The sequence below is a fragment of the Colias eurytheme genome, chromosome 2 (genome assembly GCF_061535395.1).
Source record: "Colias eurytheme isolate Ceu_HAF_F1 chromosome 2, ilColEury1 Martin Lab GWU primary, whole genome shotgun sequence".
Classification (NCBI taxonomy): domain Eukaryota; kingdom Metazoa; phylum Arthropoda; class Insecta; order Lepidoptera; family Pieridae; genus Colias; species Colias eurytheme.
This window is the reverse complement of record NC_142981.1, coordinates 12,398,730-12,422,494: the sequence shown is the minus strand read 5'-3', so window position 1 is coordinate 12,422,494 and position 23,765 is coordinate 12,398,730. Positions and strand designations below refer to the sequence as shown.

The 23,765-nt window shown below is 36.2% G+C and overlaps 4 protein-coding genes across 6 annotated transcripts in view; 1 reads left to right on the top strand and 3 right to left on the bottom strand.

Moving 5' to 3' along the window:
• The first annotated feature begins 337 nt into the window (after positions 1-337).
• LOC149910749 (anaphase-promoting complex subunit 13) lies at positions 338-734 on the top strand. The gene has a single exon (XM_090108485.1). The coding sequence runs from the start codon at positions 514-516 to the stop codon at positions 724-726; it is 213 nt and encodes a 70-aa protein (XP_089964611.1). The 5' UTR covers positions 338-513; the 3' UTR covers positions 727-734.
• A 219-nt stretch (positions 735-953) lies between these two features.
• On the bottom strand, positions 954-4,774 carry LOC149910748 (uncharacterized). The gene is made up of 3 exons (XM_090109801.1): positions 4,480-4,774; positions 1,293-1,534; positions 954-1,109 (listed from the first exon to the last, which is right to left on the bottom strand). Exons 1-3 carry the CDS (start codon positions 4,772-4,774, stop codon positions 954-956), a joined length of 693 nt encoding a protein of 230 aa, XP_089965927.1.
• A 199-nt stretch (positions 4,775-4,973) lies between these two features.
• Positions 4,974-10,780, bottom strand: ncm (pre-mRNA-splicing factor nucampholin). The gene is made up of 5 exons (XM_090116521.1): positions 9,567-10,780; positions 8,601-9,252; positions 8,175-8,313; positions 7,841-7,940; positions 4,974-7,642 (listed from the first exon to the last, which is right to left on the bottom strand). Exons 1-5 carry the CDS (start codon positions 10,621-10,623, stop codon positions 5,061-5,063), a joined length of 4,530 nt encoding a protein of 1,509 aa, XP_089972647.1. The 5' UTR covers positions 10,624-10,780; the 3' UTR covers positions 4,974-5,060.
• Positions 10,781-12,449: 1,669 nt separating this feature from the next.
• The window catches only part of stai (stathmin), a 41,373-nt gene continuing 30,057 nt past the window's right edge, over positions 12,450-23,765 (bottom strand). Inside the window, exons 2-8 of one of the 3 annotated variants that reach the window (XM_090116498.1) lie at positions 20,565-20,642; positions 19,135-19,301; positions 18,556-18,770; positions 17,177-17,294; positions 16,620-16,760; positions 15,578-15,718; positions 12,450-15,076 (exon numbers count right to left, since the gene is read on the bottom strand). In XM_090116498.1, coding sequence (XP_089972624.1) covers positions 15,005-15,076; positions 15,578-15,718; positions 16,620-16,760; positions 17,177-17,294; positions 18,556-18,770; positions 19,135-19,301; positions 20,565-20,642 — 932 coding nt within the window. In that variant the 3' untranslated portion in view covers positions 12,450-15,004. The remainder of the gene's footprint in view (positions 15,077-15,577; positions 15,719-16,619; positions 16,761-17,176; positions 17,295-18,555; positions 18,771-19,134; positions 19,302-20,564; positions 20,643-23,765) is intronic. The other 2 variants (XM_090116503.1, XM_090116512.1) reach the window with 2 other exon arrangements.

Below are 23,765 nucleotides of genomic sequence, written 5' to 3'. Positions count from 1 at the left end.
AAATTAAGTAAATATACATATTATAGGTCTCCTATATTGTTGGCCGTTATGATTAGTAATAATTATTAATTTGCGTTTATTCTTTGTGTTCAGGATATATCCGAAGAGAGATTATTATTTTGAAAATTGTTGAGAAATGATACTGGATATTATTTACATCATTTTATATAATTAATTGTGTATTTATGTGGTGTATTTAATCATCTGATGACAATCATTTTGTGAAATCTTTTTGTTTATCAATGATTTTCTAAATAATATTTTTATATAACATTCTTAATACTTTTTTAGTTAATCTGTGGTTCGTCTTGCGATGACATTTGACGTTTATTTGTTTATTTGACTTCAAAAGTTCAAATTGAATTGGAAAACAAAATACGAAATTTCTATTGTATTATCTAATAAATAAGTGAGAAGTTTAAAGTGTCTATAACACACAATATCAGCACAACTTGCGAATTCTGAACCTCTAGTTAACATATAAACTACAGCATATCTTTTCATTTTTAAAATATGGATAGCAAAGTGCGTCGCAACGGACGTCTGATTGATATTGTGGATGAGGAATGGCGAGCCGAGGTTCTGCCTCATGAAGATATCCAGGTGCCGTTAGAAGAACTGCCTGATCCAGAAGCCGACAGCGCTGATTCTCACTTGACGCTCAAGGAGCAGAGCTTGCGGTGGCAGGAAAACTTCCCAGAGCCAGCAAATAACGAACAAAACTAATCAATTTTTTGTTTATGCTTTATTATTATTTGTTTTATGATATGTGATACTTTGCGTCTTAAAGTTTATATAAATAGAACATTAACCTATATGATGCATGTATGTTATGTATGCAATTTTATCATTCTTTATTGTTTCAACTTAGTAAAAATAAATGTGAAACAAATATTCAGTTCTTTCAGTTACAAACCCAAAAAATAAAACAGTCATTGCATATTACACACTTTCTATTTTGGTTTAAATGGCCATAAAAGCTTAAGGCGGAATCCTCCAAAAGTAAGCAAGTGAATTAGGGGCAAGTTGCTCAAATACACTGTATGGAAATGGGTTACAATGTCATAACATTCTTCTGGGTCAAATACTTCTTGGCCATCCGGGGAATCCTGAACAAAATTGAATATAAATATAAACTAAAATCAATCATCAACTCATCTTTATTCAATTTTAATAATAATACATAAGGTCAAATATCATTGTATCTCATAGATATTTTGTAAATTTTTATTTTCATTGAAATTTCTCTCACTAAATTATCCCCAATACAAAAACATTAGTAATATTTGTACCTCTATTGTATGCCTTATCATAATTTCCTTAAAATATTTCCAAACTGCTGCTGGTGGTATCCAGTAATACCACTTGAAGTACAAGTGAGTAGAAATATAAAGTGTCATAAGACAGGCTAGTTTTTCAGCAGAGAAGTCCCTTTGTGCACTATAGTCTATAGTTTCCATTAGGAAGCTTATTAAAAAGTTCTTTTCGGAAAGTTGATAATTTGGCACAACATTTTTTTTCACTAGGAATTCACCTTGAGAGAGAAGGTAAAATTGAAACAAATATAATACATAATTGGTAATCCTATTCTAGCTTAGTAATATTCTATATGCGAAAATTTGTGAGGATGGATGTATATGTGCAAATACTACTGAACCGATTACAATGAAATTTAGCACCCATATAGTGGGTAACTTGGATTAACACATAAGATAGGTCTTAACCTAGAAATCCCATGGGAACGGGAACTATGCAGATTTTTCTTTGAAAACCCGCATGGAAAGTTAGTTTTTGATATGCTGCTGTTATAGTCAAGTCCAACATCAAACATCATGCCCAACCTAAATACAGAACAGCCCACTTGCAAGCAGCCACCATCTCGATTGAGGATAAAATTGGAAATTTTAATGTGTCTGCTGTTTACAGTCCTCCTAAGCACAAAATAACAGATGAACAGTACAATGAATTTTTTAACACACTTGGTACTCAATTTATTGCCAGCGGGGACTGGAATGCAAAAAATGTTCATTGGGCTTCAAGACTCACTAACACTAGGGGGAGAGAACTCAAGAAGAGTATTGACAAAAATATGTTAGGAACCATCTCTACACCAGATCCTACCAACTGGCCAAGTGATTCGAAAAGATTGCCTGATGTTATTGACTTTTTTATAATGAAGGGTTTATCAAGCCTATTCCATCACATACAAACATGCCTGGACGTTGACTCGAATCATGTCCCAGTTATACTAACCATTGGCATAAATGCTATTAAAGTCTCAAAAAGTATAAAACTTTATAATACACGCACTAATTGGAAAAGGTTCCACAAACTGGTTAACGATAGGCTTGATCTGAAAATACCCCTGAAGACTGAGACAGATATAGATGAAGCTACAAGAATTTTTACCACAACAATACAGGAATGCTGCTGGACATGTACTCCCAACTTACCGAACCGCCTACCTCAGGACAAGCTTATCTCAGAATCCATAAAAACAAAAATATTGGAAAAAAGGAGACTGAGGCGAGTATGGCATACAAGTAGACACCCAAACGATAAAAGGAAACTGAATAAAGCCGCCAAGGATCTGAAAGCTCTTTTATCCGAAGCCAATGATGCATCGATGCAAGCTTATCTGGAAAATCTAACAAACACCAAAGCTACAAATTACTCACTTTGGAAGGCATGCAAAAACTTTGACCGGCCACTTCATCACAAACCACCAATTCGAACTCAAGGCGGGAACTGAGCTAAATCCCCGCAAGACAAAGCTACAGCTTTCGCAAACCATCTTAGTCAAGTTTTCCTGTCAAACCGAACAGAATATGATGAAGATGAAACATATATTGATTCAGTTCTCATGCAGGACTACCAACTCGATCTTCCTCTAAAACTAGTAACTCCTAAAGAAATCCGTAGGAACATTACAATCATGGACAGTAACAAAGCACCAGGGTTTGACCTCATTGATGGAAAGGTCCTGAAGGAATTACCACGAAAGGGAATTTAGTATTTCTTACCTCATTATTTAATGCTATACTGCGATTAGGGTACTTTCCTGATTTATGGAAAGTCTCGCAGGTCATAATGATACTTAAACCTGGAAAGCCTGCTCATGAATTAAGCTCATACCGACCGATCAGTCTTCTGCCAACTACATCTAAATTATTCGAGAAATCTCTGCTCCATAGACTTAATGACATCCTTAAACAAAAATCAATTATCCCTGACCATCAATTTGGATTTCGTAGTGAAAACGCCACATTGGAACAGGTCCACAGAGTTTGTAGAAGCATAAGAAAGTCCTTTGAAAAGAAAGAATATTGTTCATCTGCATTTCTTGACATACAGCAGGCTTTTGACAAAGTTTGGCATAAAGGCCTATTGTACAAAATCAAAAATTTATTACCACATACCTTCTATGGAGTTTTGGCATCTTATATATCCAATAGAATATTTCAAGTCACAGAAAACGAATGTACATCAGGCTTCTACAATATCCTTGCTGGAGTACCACAGGGATCAGTACTCGGACCAGTTTTGTACACCCTATACACATCCGATATTCCAAGAAACTCAGATGTAGTAGTTGCGACGTTTGCAGACGACACAGCGTTACTTGCATCACACAAATGTCCGATGCAAGCATCCCAAAATCTACAAAAGGCACTGAATGAAATAGAATCCTGGATGAAAAAATGGAAAATTACTGCCAGTGTCACTAAATCAGTACACGTGACCTTTACTCTTCGCAAAGATAACTGTGCTCCTGTAAAACTAAACGGTACTCAACTTCCCCACTGTGATACTGTCAAGTACTTGGGCATGCATCTAGATAGTCGACTTACCTGGAAAGAACACATTAAAAAAAAAGGGACGAAATAAATTTAAAATACAGAGGACTCCACTGGCTTCTAGGTCGAAACTCAAAACTGTCCATGAACAACAAACTCCTTATTTATAAAACAGTCCTTAAACCAATATGGACATACGGACTGCAACTTTGGGGTGCAAGCTGTAACTCTAATATAATGATAATGCAACGAGTTCAAAACTATATTCTCAAGCAATTATCAGGTGCTCCCTGGTTCATCAGAACAGAAGAGGTCCACACTTTCTTGAACATACCAACCATCAAAGAGGAAATATGTACGCAACATCTTTCATACAAAGTGCGATTGGGAAAACATCCAAACCCTCTTGCTACAAAACTGCTTGAACCTGAAAACGTGCGTCGTCTCAAAAAGCGACGAGACATTTTTGACTAGTCAACACTGCCGGCTACCAAGCCCGATAAAATAAAGGGTGGACTCCAATGGGAGCAGCATCCTTCCTGCCATACGCGCCTTCAACATATCCGCTTATAGTCTAGCGACTGATCGCAGATATAATAATAAAAAATAAAAAAAAAAAGTTTTTGATATATATAAACTGCTGGCTTTAACTATAGCCTATTTATAGGTCTATATTATTTACCTAATGAATTTTTTAAACAGTCACTATTCGCACGTGCGATGATTTCGATAACATCACTTTCAGAGACGATTGTCCCAATCAGTAATTTCGGTCTGGCTTCATGCTCCGGTTTTCTAAACGGTGGTGCTTCATTCTCTTTTAAAGAATGCAAATAGGAAGGAGCAGATATTTGGATCGTTAACTTTGTGTCTACCGAAGTTACCGCGGGTATAATAGGGGCTGATGCTGCTTTTATTTTATCAGATTCACTCCCTGTATCTAATGTGCTTGATCGCGAATGTAGCACAGTCTCCATTATAACTATTAGAAATTTCAAATTACACTCATTATAGACCTACCAAGTGCAAATGTAAATAATAATTATTGTTCTTGGATAATATATCAAAATTGTCAACTGATGAAGACTTGATGAAGATGTTTCATGTTTTTAGTGAATAAGTTTGGATTTAAAGAGGTTGTACATATTTAAATGGACTATTATTAAATAAAATAACTTGTTTCCTTATATAAAAGATTTATTTCGAACTATACATAATGTACCTAATTTTATGACTTAATCATATTGTGCATGAGCACTCTTACTATCTATTTGTTTTAATTCTATTACTTTCGTATCGCTTTGAACTCCTTTCCTTGCCTATTTCTTTTTCTTTCTTATCATAAGAATCCCAGTATCTACCTAGTTCACGTGGTTCACTATCATCTCTATTTTTGTTATCACTTTTATCTTTATTTACCTCATCAGTTTTTCTATTATTTCTCATTTCCTTTCTGTCACCTTCTTTGTTATATTTGTCTTTTTTAATTGTACTTTGCTCTGGAGATTCATCGCGTATTTTTTCTACTTTTCCTTTAGGCTTAAGATCGTGACCATTTTCTTTTGGGTTTTTGACTTTCTTCCCTTTTTTTCTACTTTGATCATCTTCAGAATCAGAGCTATCTTTTTCTTGGCGCTTTGTATTTTTACGTTTCACAGATTCATGTTGAGTATCGTCGCTTTCACTATCGTCGCTACTACTGCTGCTGTCGCCACTGCTACTGCTCTCGCTGCTGCTGCTGCTACTGCTACTACTCTCTTCGTCCTCACTGCTACTGTCCTGTTTCTTCTTTTTTCTTTTATCATTATTTTTACTTTGTTTTATATCCATATCTTTTTGTCGTCCTGATTTGCCGCCCCTATCTATATCGGTTCTACTTATAATATCAAATTCATTTAACGTTTTATTAGTACTAGTATTGATGTTTTTTACTTCACTTTTCAAGTTACTCTTTCTTTTTATATCAAATTCATTGAATTGGTCACTAGCCTTCCTATCTTTTGTTTGTTTATGTTTGTCTTTATCGTTACGATGTTTCTTATCACCCTTTTCTTCTATTAAATCATCTTCTCTAGTATCTTGCCTCTTTTTTTTACTCTTCTTATGCTTTTTGCGCATATCATCATCATTATCGGTATCGTTTTGTCTCCTGTCGGTATCATCTTCACTACCGCTATCATTAACGCGCCTGTCTTCCTCCTTATGATTGAGTTTTTTATCGCTAACATTTCTGTCACTACGTTTCCTATCTTCTAGCCCATCATTGTTTCGTCTTTTAATATCCTCTCTGACAGAGTGTCGTCTGTCGTGTACCATCTCGTCACGTTTATTATTGTCATCTTCTTTGTTAGTACGTCGCTTTTTCTCTTTTCTCTCTTTACGTATTCTAACATCATCGTCGTCATCATCATCATCGGTGTCGTTTTGTCGCTTATTTTCCACTCTCTCATCACGTATTCTATTGTCGTCTTCTCTGTTATTACGTCGCCTGTCATTTTCTCTATTGTCTCGTCTTCTATTATCATCATCCCTGACATTGCGCCGCCTGTCTTCTACTTCCTCATCGTCATCCCTGTCATTGTGTCGCCTGTCATCGACTCTCTCTTTAGGTTCTTTATCGTTATCCCTACCACTTCGCCGTTTGACTTCCACCTTTTCATCACGCCTTCTATCATCATCCCTTTCCTCACGTCGCCTATCGTCGTCTCTCTCATTAGGTTTTTTATCATCATCCCTGTCATTGCGCCGCCTGTCTTCCCTCTTTTCATTGCGTCTTCGATCAACATCGTCATCCTTATTATTGCGTCGCCTATCCTCTAATTTCTCTTGGCGATTGCTTTCCACCCTCTCATCTCGTGTTTTATTGTCACCTTCCCTGTTGTTACGTCGCCTGTCATTTTCTCTGTCATCACGTCTTCTCTCATCATCATCATCCCTGTCATTGCGCCGCCTGTCTTCCCTCTTCTCATCGCGTCTTCTATCATCATCCTCATCCTTATTACGACGCCTGTCATCTAATCTTTCTTCGCGTCTTCTTTCATCGTCGGCTCTATCACGGCGCCTATCACCATCGTCCCTGTCATTGCGTTGACGATCGTTCATGTTCTCACGTCTCTTATCATCATCCCCTTTGTCATTACGTCGCGAATCATCATCATTTCTGTTATTACGCCGTCTGTCGTCTAATTCTTCACCCCTTCGTCTATCATCGTCCTCTCTCTCATTACGACTTCTATCATCTGCTCTCTCATAACGTCGCCTGTTGTTGTCTTCTCTGTCATTATTTGGTCTTTCATTATCTTCCCGACCATTCCGGCGTCTGCTATCACTTTCCTTGTCTGGGCGTCGTTTATCATCATCCTCCCTCTCGTAGCGACGTTTACTATTTTCCTCTCTTTCGTAACGTTGTCTAACGTCATTGTCTTGATCATTGCGCCTTCTATTGTCATTATCCCTGTCATTTCGTTTTCGATCATCTCCTGTTTCATTCCTTCTCCTATCATCATTTCCTCTATCATTGTTTTGTTCAGGACCATCATCCCTATAGCAACCCCTATTATTTCCCCTGAGGTTTTGTGATTGTCCATCAAAATCATTTCGCCTTCTGGGACCGTCATCATTACGCCTAGCACCATCTCTGTTCTGCTCAGTTTTTCTTTGCCTCTCATTTTCCCTGGAATTATCTTTGCCATAAGTTTCGTAATACCCATCATGGCCCCATCGCTCAGTTTTGTCTTTGGCATTTTCAGCTTTATCCTCCTCAGGTGTTTTAGGTGTTTTGTTCTTATCTTTATTCTTTTTGCTCTTCTTGTCCTTTTTCTTTTGTCCTTCATCATCTTCTGAGTCTGTAATAATAAACAATTGAATCATTGTAATTTCTATTCATATTTACTTTTGATAAGTTAAAAGAAAGCAGTAAATATTACTATTCTATAATGTGAACACATTACTTGTTAAGTCAATATAATAGAGTAAATAAAATAATACTTTTTCCTTGAATGTAATAAATAGACAAGTTACACTAGAATACTTAAAGTCATTACCACTGGAACTGGAGTCACTGGAAGATGATGATGAACTGCTGGAACTCGAGCTAGAATCCGAATCACTGTCCACTTTGATCTCAGCTGGAGCAGGTACATTCTGCAATTTAGTAAATTTTGGCTGTTATATAAATTGTTATCTTGCTTACTTAGTATGAATATTTACAAACATAAAATTAGAATTTAATTAACAGAAATATGTATAGGTTACAAATTGAGTGTTGTATTGTTTTGATCTTGTTTTGGAAAAGTTGGTTAAATTACAATTATAAAAATTGGGATCACTCAGCATGGAATAACATAACAAAGACAAAATATTAAATATCGTGTTTACCTTTGGCATTTGTTTCAAATGCTCTCTGAGTTCATCTGTTAGACCACCAAGACCAATGGATGTAAAGAAATTAATGGAAAACCTTGTGTTCTTGGGATTGTCTCTTGGAAATATTCCAGAGAATGCCTCTTGCAATGTCCTGAAATAAGAAAAATCCATTTTAATTATAATAACATTCTTGTTATTGTAATTCTTGTAATGGGATATCACATTAAACATAGAATAAAGTAAAATATAACTAAGAGATGGTTCATATAAGGGAAATGTTGCAGAATTAATGAACTCAATTGACTTTTTAATAGCAAATTTTTATGATACATATTATAAAGTCATGGCTAAAAAAATGTATAGTAAAACAATAAAAATATAACATTAAATAATTGTACAACATAATCCCCAAATACGCCATCTCCAATCAGAACTTACGGGTCAGCCAGTCGATCGTTCAGCTTCTTCAATCCCATATACTCGGCCAATTCTTGGAAAAGGATCTTAATATAAATACGGCTAGAACTTGTTGTATCTTCTTCATTCAATTTCACACACTCCAGCGCCTCCCAACTTATTGAATCAGTAAATAGTAGATGAGCAAAGAACTTGCTGATGTTTCTCAGTCTATTTGTATCAAGTCTATGAGCAGTAGCATAGGAATCTTTGAATATTTCTTCAAACGGGCCAATGTATATCCTGTTTATATTACAGAACCTTTGCGCTAGCAGTCCGTAGAATTTTTCGTATGTGCGTTGCTCAGCACAACAGTCTAGGAACATATGACAGAGCTCTATTTCTTGCCCTGGCTTCAGCTGCATTTTCATGAGCTTGTGGGCACATTCTTCAAAGTCTAAACTGGAGTTGATCGTCAAGTATATAGTCCTACGCAGCGCTACAAGGTTTGTTTCTGTGTTGTCTATGATGGTGACTGGTTTCTGTTCTTCGTCTTCATCACCAGACTCTTCACTACCAGATTCACCAGATCCATCCTCATCACCAGACTCAGCGTCAGACCCGAGAATCTCTTTACTGAGTGTTTTGTATTTCTCTTCATTCTCCTCATACTTGTCATCAAATTTAAATACATCTGGAAGTTTTAAAAAGCATGTTAATTGTGTTGATATTAAAATTGAATGAATTGAAAGTGAGTTAATTCTTTAAGAAGTAACATAGGTTTCTTAAAAAATGCTTTGTTACATTATCTTCAAATGCAGAATTATTAAAAAAAAATTCATGACAAAAGATAGATACACATTTTTGTATCTATATTAACTTATTCCGTATACTGTCTTTATGAAAGAAAAACTGAACATGTATAATTCTAAATATGCTAGAGCAAAGTTTCAGCTGTTATAAGCAGGCAAATTTCATATACCACATTCAAAATAAAAAATATCATACTCAGGATATCCTGTGGATCCGTGGCTTCTTCCAACATCAAGAGATGAGTGAACTGTTCCTCTTCTGGCACCAGCTCTAACTCTTCAATGACAGCGGGATGATCTTTGAAACCGTCCTTCCAAACTTGGAACATCACCTCTATCATATATTGTACTCTTTTATCCAACTGCCCTTCGTGAAGAATATTCCTCAACATCTCAAATATTGCATTCACACCCTTAGAAGATACTTCTGTAAGTTTCTGGCCACATTCCTTAAGAAATGCTATAGATACCTCAACAGAATCATCCGTAGGTGTCTCTACTAATAGTGTTAGTAATTCTAATGCAAGAATTTCATGTGCAACCCTCTGGTTTACGAGATGAGCAATAAAGGAAGCTGATGATATACATATAGGCTTATCATTCCTTTTGAAGCCACGCTTGAATTGTATGACCAGTCTTTTAAGTAATAATTCCCCAATATTCGGAAAACGTGAGTTTACAGCAGATACCAAAGCTGCATACACATTAGTGAAAGTGGGTGACGCAGCCTGCGCCTGAATGACGGACCGGCAAAGTAAACCACGACCCCGCACTATGTTCTCTTTGAGAAGTTCTTTTATTATTATACCTATATTACCTACGTTAATTTTGTTAATGTGACCATGTATTGACTTTTTTAACGCTTCCCAAGCCAATCTTTGGTAAGCAACTGAAGATTTATCAGTAATCTGAGCTTGCATCATCCGCAGACGTGCTGGTGGAATATACGCACCACCCGTTCTTGTGTTCAACATATCTGTATCTTTTGCTTTTCTTTGAGGTGGTTCTTTCTTAATTTCTACCTCTGGTTCCTCATTGCGTCGTTTTTCTTCCCGCCCTTCTCTTGGTGAACGGGAGCGGGAACGTCGTCGTTTTCTATATGAATCCCTTTCATTGTCCCTGTCACGGTCCTCTCGACGTCTGTCGGGTGATCTAGACTTTGATCTGTATTTTTTAGACTTTCTTTCCCTAGAATAATCATCATTTTCTGAATGTTTCTCCTTCTTTCGTTTCCGATCTTTTGTATCTTCCATCTTTAGATTTACAGGTTTGCGAAATTAAAATTATATAACAATTCAATGTTTTAACTATTCCGTTACTAATAATATAGCAAAGATTTTAAGTATATCATTTAAAAATACAACAACGTGATTTTACAAACAGAAACACTCAAAAGTAGCCATTTTTAATACTGACGTTTCGTTAATCGTTGTTTCATCTTTTGACATTAGTCGTCAGCGTGATTTTGTCTATGAGCATAAATTTTATATATGGCAATGGGAGTAATAGGGAGTTTTTTTTAAATCTTTAAAAGAAATTCAAATCAAATAGCGCAAATCACAAATGGAATATTTTGTATAATGCAAATGCGATATACAAGTAGGTATAGGTTGATACAACGATGTAAGTATTGGAGTAAACAAATTATAAACCACTTTTATTTCATAAATTCCCTATATTTATAGCCCAATATTCTGTGTGACTTAGTGTTTTCTATGTGGTTTTCTCTTGGTTTTCTACAATCTTACACATTCACTTGAGTATAACACGAGCAATAGATAATATTGTATCGACTGTAATCATACTATTATAGCTCACAATAATTTATTTAGCTCTCGCGAAGGCGTAGCGCTATAGTTAGGTGCCATACAGTATGCGAATGTAGAAAAAATTCTTACTTTAATAATATCATGGACTAATAAATATATAACTTGAGTATATTAGTCTATGATAATATTAATGGGTTTACCCAGTCATATCATTGGGTTTACCCATTACTTCGAACTTCTTGCTATGCCGAAACATCCAATAATCTAAAAATTATCAATGTTTCATTTCGTGACTCGTATCGTTCTTTAGTTTATCAAGCATTTATATTTCAATATTTCATTAGTAGGTACTAGGTAGTAATGTAGGTAGTCATCGATTCTATTTTGTAATATTCGATCTACAGCATGTGGCTTTCGGTTCAACAAGAAACTTACACTGATACAGAAGATTTAATTTATTTAATTATAATTTAATGTTTAGTTTCATAGCATTTGAAAGCTAACTAGCAATTTAATAAATGTATCTTTAGAATTTCAATATTGTTATTTTGCACGCCTCATAAGCGAAGCGTTGAGGTGGGTACTACTGTCACTTCGCGCAAAACATCTGATTTTTCAAACTTAAAATGTCTTTATGTATCATACATTGCACTTGTAAGATAATACATACACACACATATTAAGAAAAAACACTATTTTTAACGTTCATGATATTTTTGATGTCATTTTTGTTATTTAAACTAGTTAAAAAACAGTTTAAAAAAGTTCTGTCTTGGACGTCCGTGTGTCTGTATGTGCGGATCCTTTTTCTTGTTAACACGATAGCGACCGAAATACTTTACTAATCGAGTCTTTTTTTTCTCTTACGCTTGAGTATGCTCAGGAATAGAACCCTTTCATTTTTCAGGGTCTGATTCGATGTGGTTTAATTGTTATTAAATAAACAAAAATAATAATTAATAAATATTTATTTAAAAAAAATTATGAGGCGTGCACTTTTGGATTTTCCAAATTATTTTACTATGTAATAGTCGTAAATAACAACCAATTGATACTAGATTTAAAAAAATGTTGTGTGGTTTTATGAAACCACGGTAAAAGTGAAACTGTTCGAACGGTTCCGAACACTGCTTTGTGTAGCGCATGTCGCGTGACGGTCGATACACGCGACATGCGCTACACAGACCAAAAAGTTTGCGACGATGTAATAAAAGTTTCACTTTAATATGCCAGATTTAAAATTAGAGCATCGACAGAAACTTAACAAGGAAAAGGAGTAAAGGTAATATCAATAAAATAAAACAAAAATATTGTTAGTATTTATGACTTTAATCAATACGACAATGAAACTACAAAAGTTGCCTGCACTTCAAACAGCAATTTCATATACCTCACAAACTGAAGCACATTATCAATTACATAAAATATAAAATTAACATATAATAACACCGTAAGAGGGACTAACATTACGAAAATAAAAATTAATAATTATCGAAAGCGATGCTATACATGATTCGTCTCGATCTTTCGAGTCTAAAATGCTACACAATATCCAAGGCAAATTGGTCAAAGGTTCGTCACGTCTTCGAAAACAAGCTAACTTACACCTAACCTTACTCGACAGCGTCACACGAGTAGAAGCTGGCAAGCGTCCTCGCCCCGCCGCACAAGCTGTACCTCCTTATTATATACATTATTATCGAAACGAATGGCAAAAATATATACTATCTCTTCCGTTCCCGCGTGGTCGTAGCGCGTATCGATACAATCGAACGACACCAGATATGATTGTGGATATAATTTGTGCCTAATCGATTTTATCCTATAGCGAAACATCACAGAAGCTGTTGTCCAAACCACCGATACCGGCCCGGCGTTGACTACCAATAAAAAAATATAAAACGCTAAAAGGCATGTTTTACGTTAGCAGATATTCAGGCACTTTTGCTGTTTCTCCCATGTTGTGCAGTTGAGATCATGGCCTTATACCATCGTGTCATAGACAATTTTTTTTTATTCAGAAGTGAAATGAATGGCGCGAAAATATTGAATTTCGAATACGATTGCAAATTATTTCAGTTATTCAACGCAGTTGCTATTTTGGTGCGAATTATGAAAAATGACTTACATTATCTGGACTAGATATCACAATAAATGCTGATAAACGCAAGCTATTAGAAATTACAATTTACGCTTATATTGTCAATGGGTAAAACGAGGCCTGCGTTTATTTTGTGCCACAAATAAATGCATCTAGACCGGGCATACCACTCCCAAACCCAACCGATATATACTAAACAAATTATATAATGCAGTCTATAGAGTGACAGTGTTTAAAAGTGACTTAACATTAGCCGCTATATGGTAAGGGTTACTTTAGATGACAACTTTTAATCAAATAACATCTTGTAACTAGCCTCTCATTAATTCACCGAGAATTCTTCATTCGATATTGTTACTCAAAACATATATTACTGAAAAGTTTATGTACCTACCTTGGAATATCATCCAAGTCCCCCCACCACATACAAGCCGTTTAACCACAAGAGAACTTAAATTTATTTAACCATCCTAAAATACTGCTGCGTACATTTAAAAATAATGATATAAGTCTATTACCTATTTATTATTAAAAAACCACCTCGTTCTCACTTGCTAAGCAACGGGTTCCGTATTACTAGCGTTAGTTACCATACCATTAATTGAGAACCCTAAAACCATATTTTAGTACGTGAAAAACGTAATCGCGTACTAAAATTTGATCGGGAACTATTCATACAATATAGTATCATGTATTTCGAATTAATTACCCCCAAAATCCATCTTAGCCCGACTAACGTGTACATTGTATGAACGCTCCCCGTGTAATGACACATCTAATTTTTTTTTATAATTTTTATTTAATAGGCCTGTGTCAGCGATGTTGCCACGTGAAATAATTCCTAAGTCGAGTTGACCTCAAAACGAGAAAGCAAGTTACGAGGGTACTGATGTTACATTATCGTTATGTAAACACAGTGTTGCTATAATTCTATTTATTCGCCGAACCCCGCCCTTTACTGGCAATAATACGTTAGTTCGTAGGTATGATGGTATATAGGACTGATGTTAACCCTATGTATTATTGCCATACGCCAAACGCTATAGTGGACTATATAAAACTAATTAATTCCGCATGTGTTGATGTTCAGATTATGGCAGTGTAGATAAAAATATTGCGATTATACGGCCCAATCTTTACGGTATTTTTTAAACCGTCTTTTTTACAAATCCTCATACGTCCTTGGTGTAACTAAATCATATTTATATAGAATTAAATGCTCAGCAGTTCGATAGCTAGGTCAGCAACATTTAGTCAGCAATTCCATTTTTATGTCCGAATTTCGAGTATTTGTACTGTAAATAACTCGACTTATGTAGTACAGTATTTGCTGATAACATATTTGACTTTTGCGACTGTTTTATATATCTGTATACATGTTTTGACGTTGAACCGCTGAACCACATGTACTCAATCAGCAATCACTGAACTATTTGCTATTAATCCATCAGGCCCCGGAATCACAGACACAATAGAAAATCTATTGTGTCGCGGTCGGATCTGGCCGCTCGGTGGTTGAGAGGTTAATCAGCAATCACTGAACCGCTGAACTGCTGCCCGCTGAACTGCTGACCACTGAACTGCTGACCGCTGAGCTGCTGACCGCTGAACTGCTGACCGCTGAACTGCTGACCGCTGAACTGCTGAACCGCTGAACTGCTGACCGCTGAACTGCTGAACCGCTGAACTGCTGACCGCTGAACTGCTGACCGCTGAGCTGTAGCGTGTGGCGAGTGGGGGGCGGGTGTGCGGTGCGGGGGGGGTCTAGCCGGACGTGGGCGCGTCGGACTCAGCACGCGCGCTCTTGTTCTGCCGGACTAGCTCAGCACGCCGCTCCTGGAATGTATGGGTTATTAGTAAGTATGGTACATGAAGACGAAGTTAAAAAATATATTATGTTTGGCAAATAAAAGTAAAAAAAAATACCATTGGAAAGTAAATTTAGAGACGGTAATAATGGGTTATGGTAAGTAAGATTGTGTGCAAATCTTAATAATGAACGGAATGAAACAGCTTCATCATCGAATTGGATAAGTACTTTATAGTGAAACATACATTAGCTAAGGTAACTAAAAGAGAAATGATTTTTATATAAAGTAAATTCTTGTTTTTTTTTTTAAATAAAAGATAGATAAATAATATCCAGAAATAATCTAGCAAAGAAGTGAAACAACTTCCAAAATGATTTTAAATAATTTAAATTCATTTTAAAATAAAGATGTCTCAAATCTCAATTTTAAAATAATATGCCTAAAACGTTCCTGGTCTGTTTTTATATTGGTCTTAAACACACTCGCCATCCACTAGAACCAACTAATCACACAAAACCCAACCAACCTCCTTCTTAACAAAGTCGAGTTTCCTCTGCATTTCTTTCTCGCGGTTGATCTCCGCAGCGGTCAGCTTCGTCTCGATGTCCTTCGTGATCTCCTCCACCTTCGCTGAGAGAACTGAACGCACCTCAGCCAGCTTATTGTTCTATGATTATGGTGATGAAAAAATTATAAAACGATGAAAAAATCAATAAAAAAAAGACGGGTTGCACCCCGGGAGTGCCGGCAGAAGTGAAAACTTGATTATTAACGTTGAGCATGTTTGATATCCATCCGTCTTACGCTTTTTCGATCAGGTCACGTGTCCTGACGCGAGTTTAAGATTTTATACCCATTACAGAAAAAGTGCTCAACGCCGCTAAAGAAGTTTTCACTTCAAAAATTATGGGAGAAAAAAACATGAAATGTGATGGTTTTAGATTTTTTTTTTCATATTTTGCACATGGATGCTGTAAAATGATAAGATGATTTTGATAAGATGGTGAAATAAAATATAACAATGTAATAATGCGAATAGAATAACAAACTTAAAAAAAATATGAGTGAATTACCCTTTAACATGAAGAATTCGACATGTATGATTTGATTTCAGATTTCTGCCGCTTCGCTGGGACATATTTATATTTTCGTCCTACCTTGTGTGTGTTATACTAAATGATGAGCTGCATTTTAAACCTATACTTAGTATTTTTTTTGCAAAAGCACTCCGAAAGTTTTCTGCACGATTTTTTACTTATTTTCTGGTATCCAAACTGTAAATGCGCTCACATAGTTACCAAACCTTGGAATTTGCTGCAGTTTTTCCAGATCAAATTTTCACCGTTTCTGCAGGTGTAAGTTACTTACTTTAGCCATACCTTAACAACAGCTGCAATTTTCTTTCCAGTTACACAACAAACTCCATTCCTAGATTTTTTTCCTGGGAATCGTCCAGTGTCAACTCTTACGAGTTGCAGACCTATAATATTGAACAGCTTTTCTTGCTCCTCCGTATCGTCCAAAAGCACTCTCACAATTTTTAGACCTATAACCCAGGTGTAACTCACGTGGTTGCGCAGCTTCTCCTTCTGCTCGTGCTCGAGCTGCAGACGGCGCTCAGCAGCCTGCTGCAGCTTGTCCTGGATCGCGCTCTCCAGCTGCTGGAACCGCTCCTGGTTGCCCGCGCGCACCTTGCGCACCTGCTCCTCCTGGACAGGTGTCGGGCATACAGGTAAGAACTTAAGTGCTGGATTACTTGGTGCCAAAAAGTTGGGTAGAAGTATGTGGATAATAGAGAAAATAGAAGACGGTCTAGTTTTAAAGATGTTTCATAACTTGTTACTTCAGGAGTCTGATTTCAGTAATTATAACGAGAGAATGTGGATTCAAAAACAATAAATAAAATAAACATGTACACAAGTTTTGATGATTGAACAGAGATGAAAAAATTAGCGGGATGTTTCATCAACTAATTGTCAAATCAACGAATTCTTCCCCAAAAAGAAAATCAGAAATAGAATTACTTATCTTTTAATTGATTGACTATAGAATTAAAACGCTGCTATCAATTAATTTTAACACCTATTCCCAAATGCAATAAGGTCCAAAATCCAAAATGACGTACATGTTCGCGCAGACGCTCGAGCATCTTCTTGATGTTCTCGTCGCGCTTGTCAGCCGCGGTGGTCATCTTGTCCTCGATCGCCTTGTACACCTCGGCGGTCTGCTGCTCCAGAGTCAACCTGTACGGTGATTAATGACAATATGATCTTTCACAAGAACTATTGTGGTCTAAAAATAGCATTTGATTTATTGAGGACTACAGCCAGGGTATTTAGGGTATTTTGAGAGTATCCGACGCAAAAGACGTGTAAGTATATGGTAAAATTTATGGTAATAATTGTAATATGATAATAATTAACAGGTTCGTTTACCAGGTAATATTCACGTAGCGAGTTCCTCGACTAAGTATGGGTTAAATTATAAATAGCAGTAACCAATACCTACCAATAAATTTATTTTTGATATATGTGGCAAATTACAAGAACACTGAGAAGAAAGATCATGAATATGACCAAACAATAAGTATACAAAACAGTTTAATCTTTCGAAGATAATGATCGATATCCTCAATTTACGAGATAATATTTTACTGTGTATGTGACGAATCATAAACGATCGATTTAATAAGAAATGTCTCATGAATTGCGAATTGTATAAATTTATATTGCACAACACGTATTGTATTCTCAACTATTGAAATGTATATCACCCCATTCTCCAGAGGGTACGACCTCCAGTTTATATCTGGTAACAAAACAGCTCAAACATTGAAGGTTCCCTGACAATAGCTTTTGACCTTAGCTTCTAGAATAGATAAATTTATATCGTAGACTATTAAATTATTATCAGATTAAAATTTAAGGTTAGCATTTCATTAGAAGTCGATTATTATCGTGTTCAACAAGCGAATGATGGTGTGTTGTCGAGCGTGTAACTAAACCCGGTCAAGTGAGGTCGCTCTGGAAAATCCATTGACCCATAATACGATTACTGCAAGTTAATATGTTATATAATTATTTCACCGACGGATTCTAATGAGATTTTTGCAGGAATTGGGTTATTATAGGCTAGGACGCGGAAAGGTAAATAAGAGAAATACTTAATTCTATACTGGGAAATTTTAACGCCTAGTCTATTTAACAAGTTCCTTCAGCAAAAATGGAAATTGTTTCTAACTTAGGTATTACAAAAAATTCCAAGAATATTGCCGCACATTGCATTTTGTTTGTTGGATAGGTTATAAAGGACGATTAATCATGTGTGTGTATTCGAAAAATAGTCTCCTTGCCTAAAATTCACCCAAATAAAACTTCAAAGCACAGTTCAAAGTCACCTTACAAAGTAACAGCCACACCAACAATGACAAACATATTCTGCTTTCCTGCGACACAAACCCGAAGTCTCAGTCCTACCTACAACAAAAGATTATCTTCCACTTACCGGGTCTTCTCAACACCCTCGAGATGGTCCTTGAGCCTCGCCCTCAGCTCGTTGATGTAGGCCTCACGCTTTTCCTCGTGCGAGTCCATCTTCGCGTCCAACGCCTCCTTGGTCGTGGAGATGAAGTTGTTAGTCTGTTCACTGCGGATCTTGGACGCCTCTTCGATCTTCGCCATCTTCTGGGCAATCGCTGCCATCTTGCTTGCTTCTAGACTCTGTAAGGTCGTAGATTATATCACTTATAGCTATCGCCCTTTAACTTTATATACCTAACCTACCTAACTTTAAACCATTTTGCGAAAAAAAGAATGTTACAAATTCTGTTTATAAAAGTGTTAGGTAAACTTTGTTCAAATATTATCATTAAGTATTTCCCAAATCATATACTGACATAGCTACCAGTTCCCCGCCTACAAGTTCAAATCAAATATAAATTCTACAACTTTTGGCTATCTATTAAATAAGTATCTGCAACCTCTTTTTTTTAACCTAGATATTGATCAGGATAAACTAAAACAGTATTAAAAACACAAGACAAATGCCACAGGCCCTACAAACATAAACATCACAAATACTTACACGCCTCCTCTCCTCCGCGGCTTTAAGTTTCTCCTGGATCTCCTCTACAGAGGGAGTCTTCTCAGGCGAGTCGGCGCGGCGCGGGACCGGCACTCCCACAGGCTCCGCGAGGATCACCTCGTACGCCAGACCACCCTTCGACATCTCTTGGCAGCGGATTTCAGTGGCTATAGAATAACATACTATTGTAAATGCTGTTGTAGACCGACGTATGCTAAGTGTCTATGTTGAAGCAATTGTTTTGCTAATAAAATAATCAAATACTTTTGCGTTATAGAGAAATTGCAAGTAAAAGTTTTTTAAAAAGGTCAACAACGGTCCGTGATATTTTCCGTACATAATAATTATAAGAAATATATTAAATAGAATGTAGGTATACAGTTTATTTAAAATATAACAGTCTGAGACAGACGTTAAAACAATAGTTTGAAACACGAGTGAAATATTAAAAGGTTATACAAAAGCAATCATAAAAACTAGACAACATAAAAAACTTAAGATGAAAATCTCGTCTATTAAAAGCTCAAACACAATCATCAGTGATGGAACATTTCCATCAAAACAAGAAACAAAAGTAATCCGTGGTTGTGTATTAAAAACTTCAATAATGTAAAAGTTGTTTAAAAGCCTACAGCGTAAACGAAACTTGATAAAGCGGATTTATCGGATAATGTTCTAACATTTTCAAAATGAAAGTTTGTAAAGCTTTCGCGAATGATATTAGGGACCGCAACGTTAGCATTGATGAGGCTATATTTTGCGGGTTTTAATAAGATTTTTTCAATTTCGTCATATTTCCTACCACAATCTAGGTTATGAATCAGGAAAACTCATCTAGGTTATGAATCTTTATGGCATGTTGTAAGTCAACATAATTATTGTTAACTGCCACCAAGCAAACAACATAACGCGAGCCACTCTCTTCGTTAAACAAAGGGCCATGACGCGATATTACGCAAATACCCAGACACATTAAATTATGATTACGCAGCAATTAACACCCTACGCTCGCGGGGCCGATTTAAGGACATAATTAAGGTACGGTCCCTCTTCTATGGGCTGAATTTTAAAAACGTGTCGAACAAGCCGCAGCACTTGGGCTGAAGTAATGCAATTCTCAAGGTCGACTCGTTTAGTCCCTTAGACCTACGCCTGTTGAGTTATAACGAGGAGGGTGAGCCTCCCCACGAATGAGTCATACCGATTTTACACACCCGAGCTATATATCTTCATACTCAAAGATACGACTTATTCCCCAGACATGGAGTTACTTTATAGAGCGTGTCGGTTGATACTGAAGTTATGGCCGCCCCGTTTTTAGTAAAGCATAAAAGGTGCGCAAATTACGAACTGCAAAGTAAAACGTGTTGTAAAAGCTAAGTGAGTGCAGGTAAACTTTCATGAAACACATTACACCGATGTAAACTTACTGATGAATTTGACTTTCTTTGGTTGTTTGGTTCTTGGTTTTCCCACGGGTTTCTTCACTGGTGCTGACCGCCGATGCGCTAAGAAAAACCGATTACGTGAGGGAGAGTTCAGACCGGCATCGCCAGCCACTCCCTTGGGACATACCCACTGCCTTGCCAAAATAAGCTTCTTAATTACAGTTTATCGCTCCGACTGGCACTATCGTTGTCGAGAAACATTAACAATCATCGCAGTCCCTACAGAATAAACACAGAAATTGAAATCGAAACGTGATGTTTGTTAAACTTTTTTCCTTTTGATTTGTTCCAGTCCCAACTACAATCGAAATCCGAAAGCAAAGGAAAAGAAATAACAAAGAAACTCGTGCAGTTCATCTCTTTGAATTGCGTCTCATTTCAAATACAGACTTGTATTGTAAATACAGACTTGACTTGTATTGTAGAAGTAGGTTTCGAGAATCATTTTATTTAGTTCTTCATTAAATATTAAAAATGATGTAGAGGTAATAGGATAGTTGAACGTAACCCATTCATCATAATTTATCAGGGTGCCATTGAAATGCCATTAGGACGAATTCGGTCAGTAATGTTTATTCAAAGAGCACTTCGATCGTAGCTAATGAAAGGACGCGACTGGTTGCGTGACACGCCGAGTTATCGATTTTGTCGCCATATAGTTGTGCACTTTGTTAACTGCAAGTTAAAATTCTGACCAAACAATATTCATGTATCAAATTTAATTCAATAATGTAAATAAATAGATACAATTTCAAACAACCATAAAAAAACGAAGAAAAATAACATTACATAAAAGTAATTACATGAAATCCACGAAGAAAAAGGCCGAAATAAAATTGGAACGACATAAATCGTATTACGGTAGATATAAAGGTATAGTTAGTCCACGAAAAGCAATAGTTGAGAAGTAATAAGGCGACGGCACGACAGCGCGAGATGAGAGGCCACTACGTGATAAGAATGGGGATCGACGGAAAATATTCCAGCAAATACAGATAATCCCTTACGGTAAGGCTGAGACACGGTTTACAGTGTAGACGGTGCTACAGAGGAATTCTCGAAGACTATTAATTTAAAATGTTTGAGATCTTCGTTTTCTATTAAGTATTGATTTTATGTATTGATTTGATATATTGATGATACAAACAATTTTGTTCCAGGTCCAATAGTGGAGAATCAAATTCAAAATACAAAGCTAATAACCCTAAATTAAAATATTCAAATAAAAATTGTAGAACAGAATCTAAGAACTGAAGTTTTTAACACACTTAGTAAAGAAAAATCAATATTGAATAAAAAATTACAAAAACGGATTAATGTTGCTGTCCAATAAATCAAAGAAGAATCGAGCAAAGGTGCATCCTGATCACGTTTAGAAAAGTTGGACGATGCAGTGGAAACCTTACGTCACAAGATACGAGGTCAGCTCCTGGCTAATGCGGTTGAAACTGACATAATGCGGATTTACGCAAGTGGTAATAATTCTAAGCGTAACAAAAACGACTGGAGAATTCTTCTGAAATGACAAACACTCCATAAAGTGTCATACAGCAAAACCAAAAATATCTCCGAAAGATCTATTGGTATCAAATGAGCTGGATAAAAAAAAACCCGAAACATTAGAAACAAAAGCAACATTTCGAAGTAGAAAAACACAATGTCATGAAATGGATGTAAAAAAATAAATCAACATTAATATTTAAAGTTAAATTACAACTGAAAGGGCGGCCCCCTCTGGCGCCACACGATACGACATGAAAACTTATAACTTATTAAACATACCTTTTAAAGTCGAGGGGAATTCAGTGTCTGCTATAAAATCCTTTGGGATTAAGGCCACTGTTAAATGTTATTGAAGTCTTGGAAAATAAACCTTGTGTATTCAGATTACTCTAGATAATTCTCTGGAGGCTCGACCACTTCACATTCTATTCTCTTTAGTGTGAAGCCAGCTCGGGCTGTAATTAAAATATGCTGTCCTATTTTAAGCCTTTGCATATTCAATGTGATAGCGCATTCTCCGACTCGCCGGTTATTATTTAAAGTTCCAGCAAAAACTGGAATAAGATTTTACTCGACATTTTAATAATTAATAAACATACATTATTTCAATGAGAATTTTCACGAATTCCATCTGAACAAATCTTGGTTTGGAGATACTATTATATGGATACACATGTACATTGTACGAACAATGACATTCAAATCAATCATATTTTAAAATACCGTATTACAAAACATGTACTCAAAACTAATAGAGAATTTCGAATTTTAAACGGTGTCGTGAACAGAAAATGGGAAAAGTACGTGTAAGTTCGTAGGTCACGCAAAGCTTCCAACCGCAATGCATCACGGTGACATCGTCGATCAACTCAAGTTCAAGACAGTTAAACATGTTCCAATATTTATACATATATATTTAAAATTCATTAAAGAGGATTGTCATGATTGGGTACAAATAATATCAAGTGATTTGTTGTAATTAAGACCAGAGGAATATAACACGAGGGTGACAAAAGATCGAGCTGATAAAGGGGATCCACAAACCCGTATCACATTAACCAAATATCAGAAGGGTGCTAAACTTGTTGAGCCAATTAAACTCAACTCTAATAATGTCACCCTAAACAATTATGTCATCTCTGCTCCCCAATACATGTTAATGAAGGGTATGTTAACAATTTAAATACAAACATTGTTATATGCAAATGACTAAATCACCAATTGTGATGTGGCAGTCAATTAAGATTTACTAATTTGCGACGAAACCCTCGACGACTGAAATACTAAAGAGCTCATGAAAAAGAGCAATCATTATGTGCGACTTGCGTGCGTAGAATTAATAAAGTTTATAATATGTGAGGACAACATCGTTTTCAGCTATTCTAACAAAGTGGGGGCGTAAAGAACGAAATAATGTAATCAGGAAAATAATTGAATGAACAGAAAAGGTCGACATGTCCTTGCTTACACTTTAAAAGATTTTAGATAAAGATCGTAAGAAGAAAGTATTATATGCTAGCCGCTAGGGTATCTTGAATCTAGACCTACGTAATAGGTAATTCACAAAATGGTGGATGTTCCAGCCTACGGAACAAAATGGTTGACATTATGCAGTAATGTTAAATCAATATACAGCACCGGCACAGCTGGCACCAGTAATATACGGCGAGGTTTGAAAGA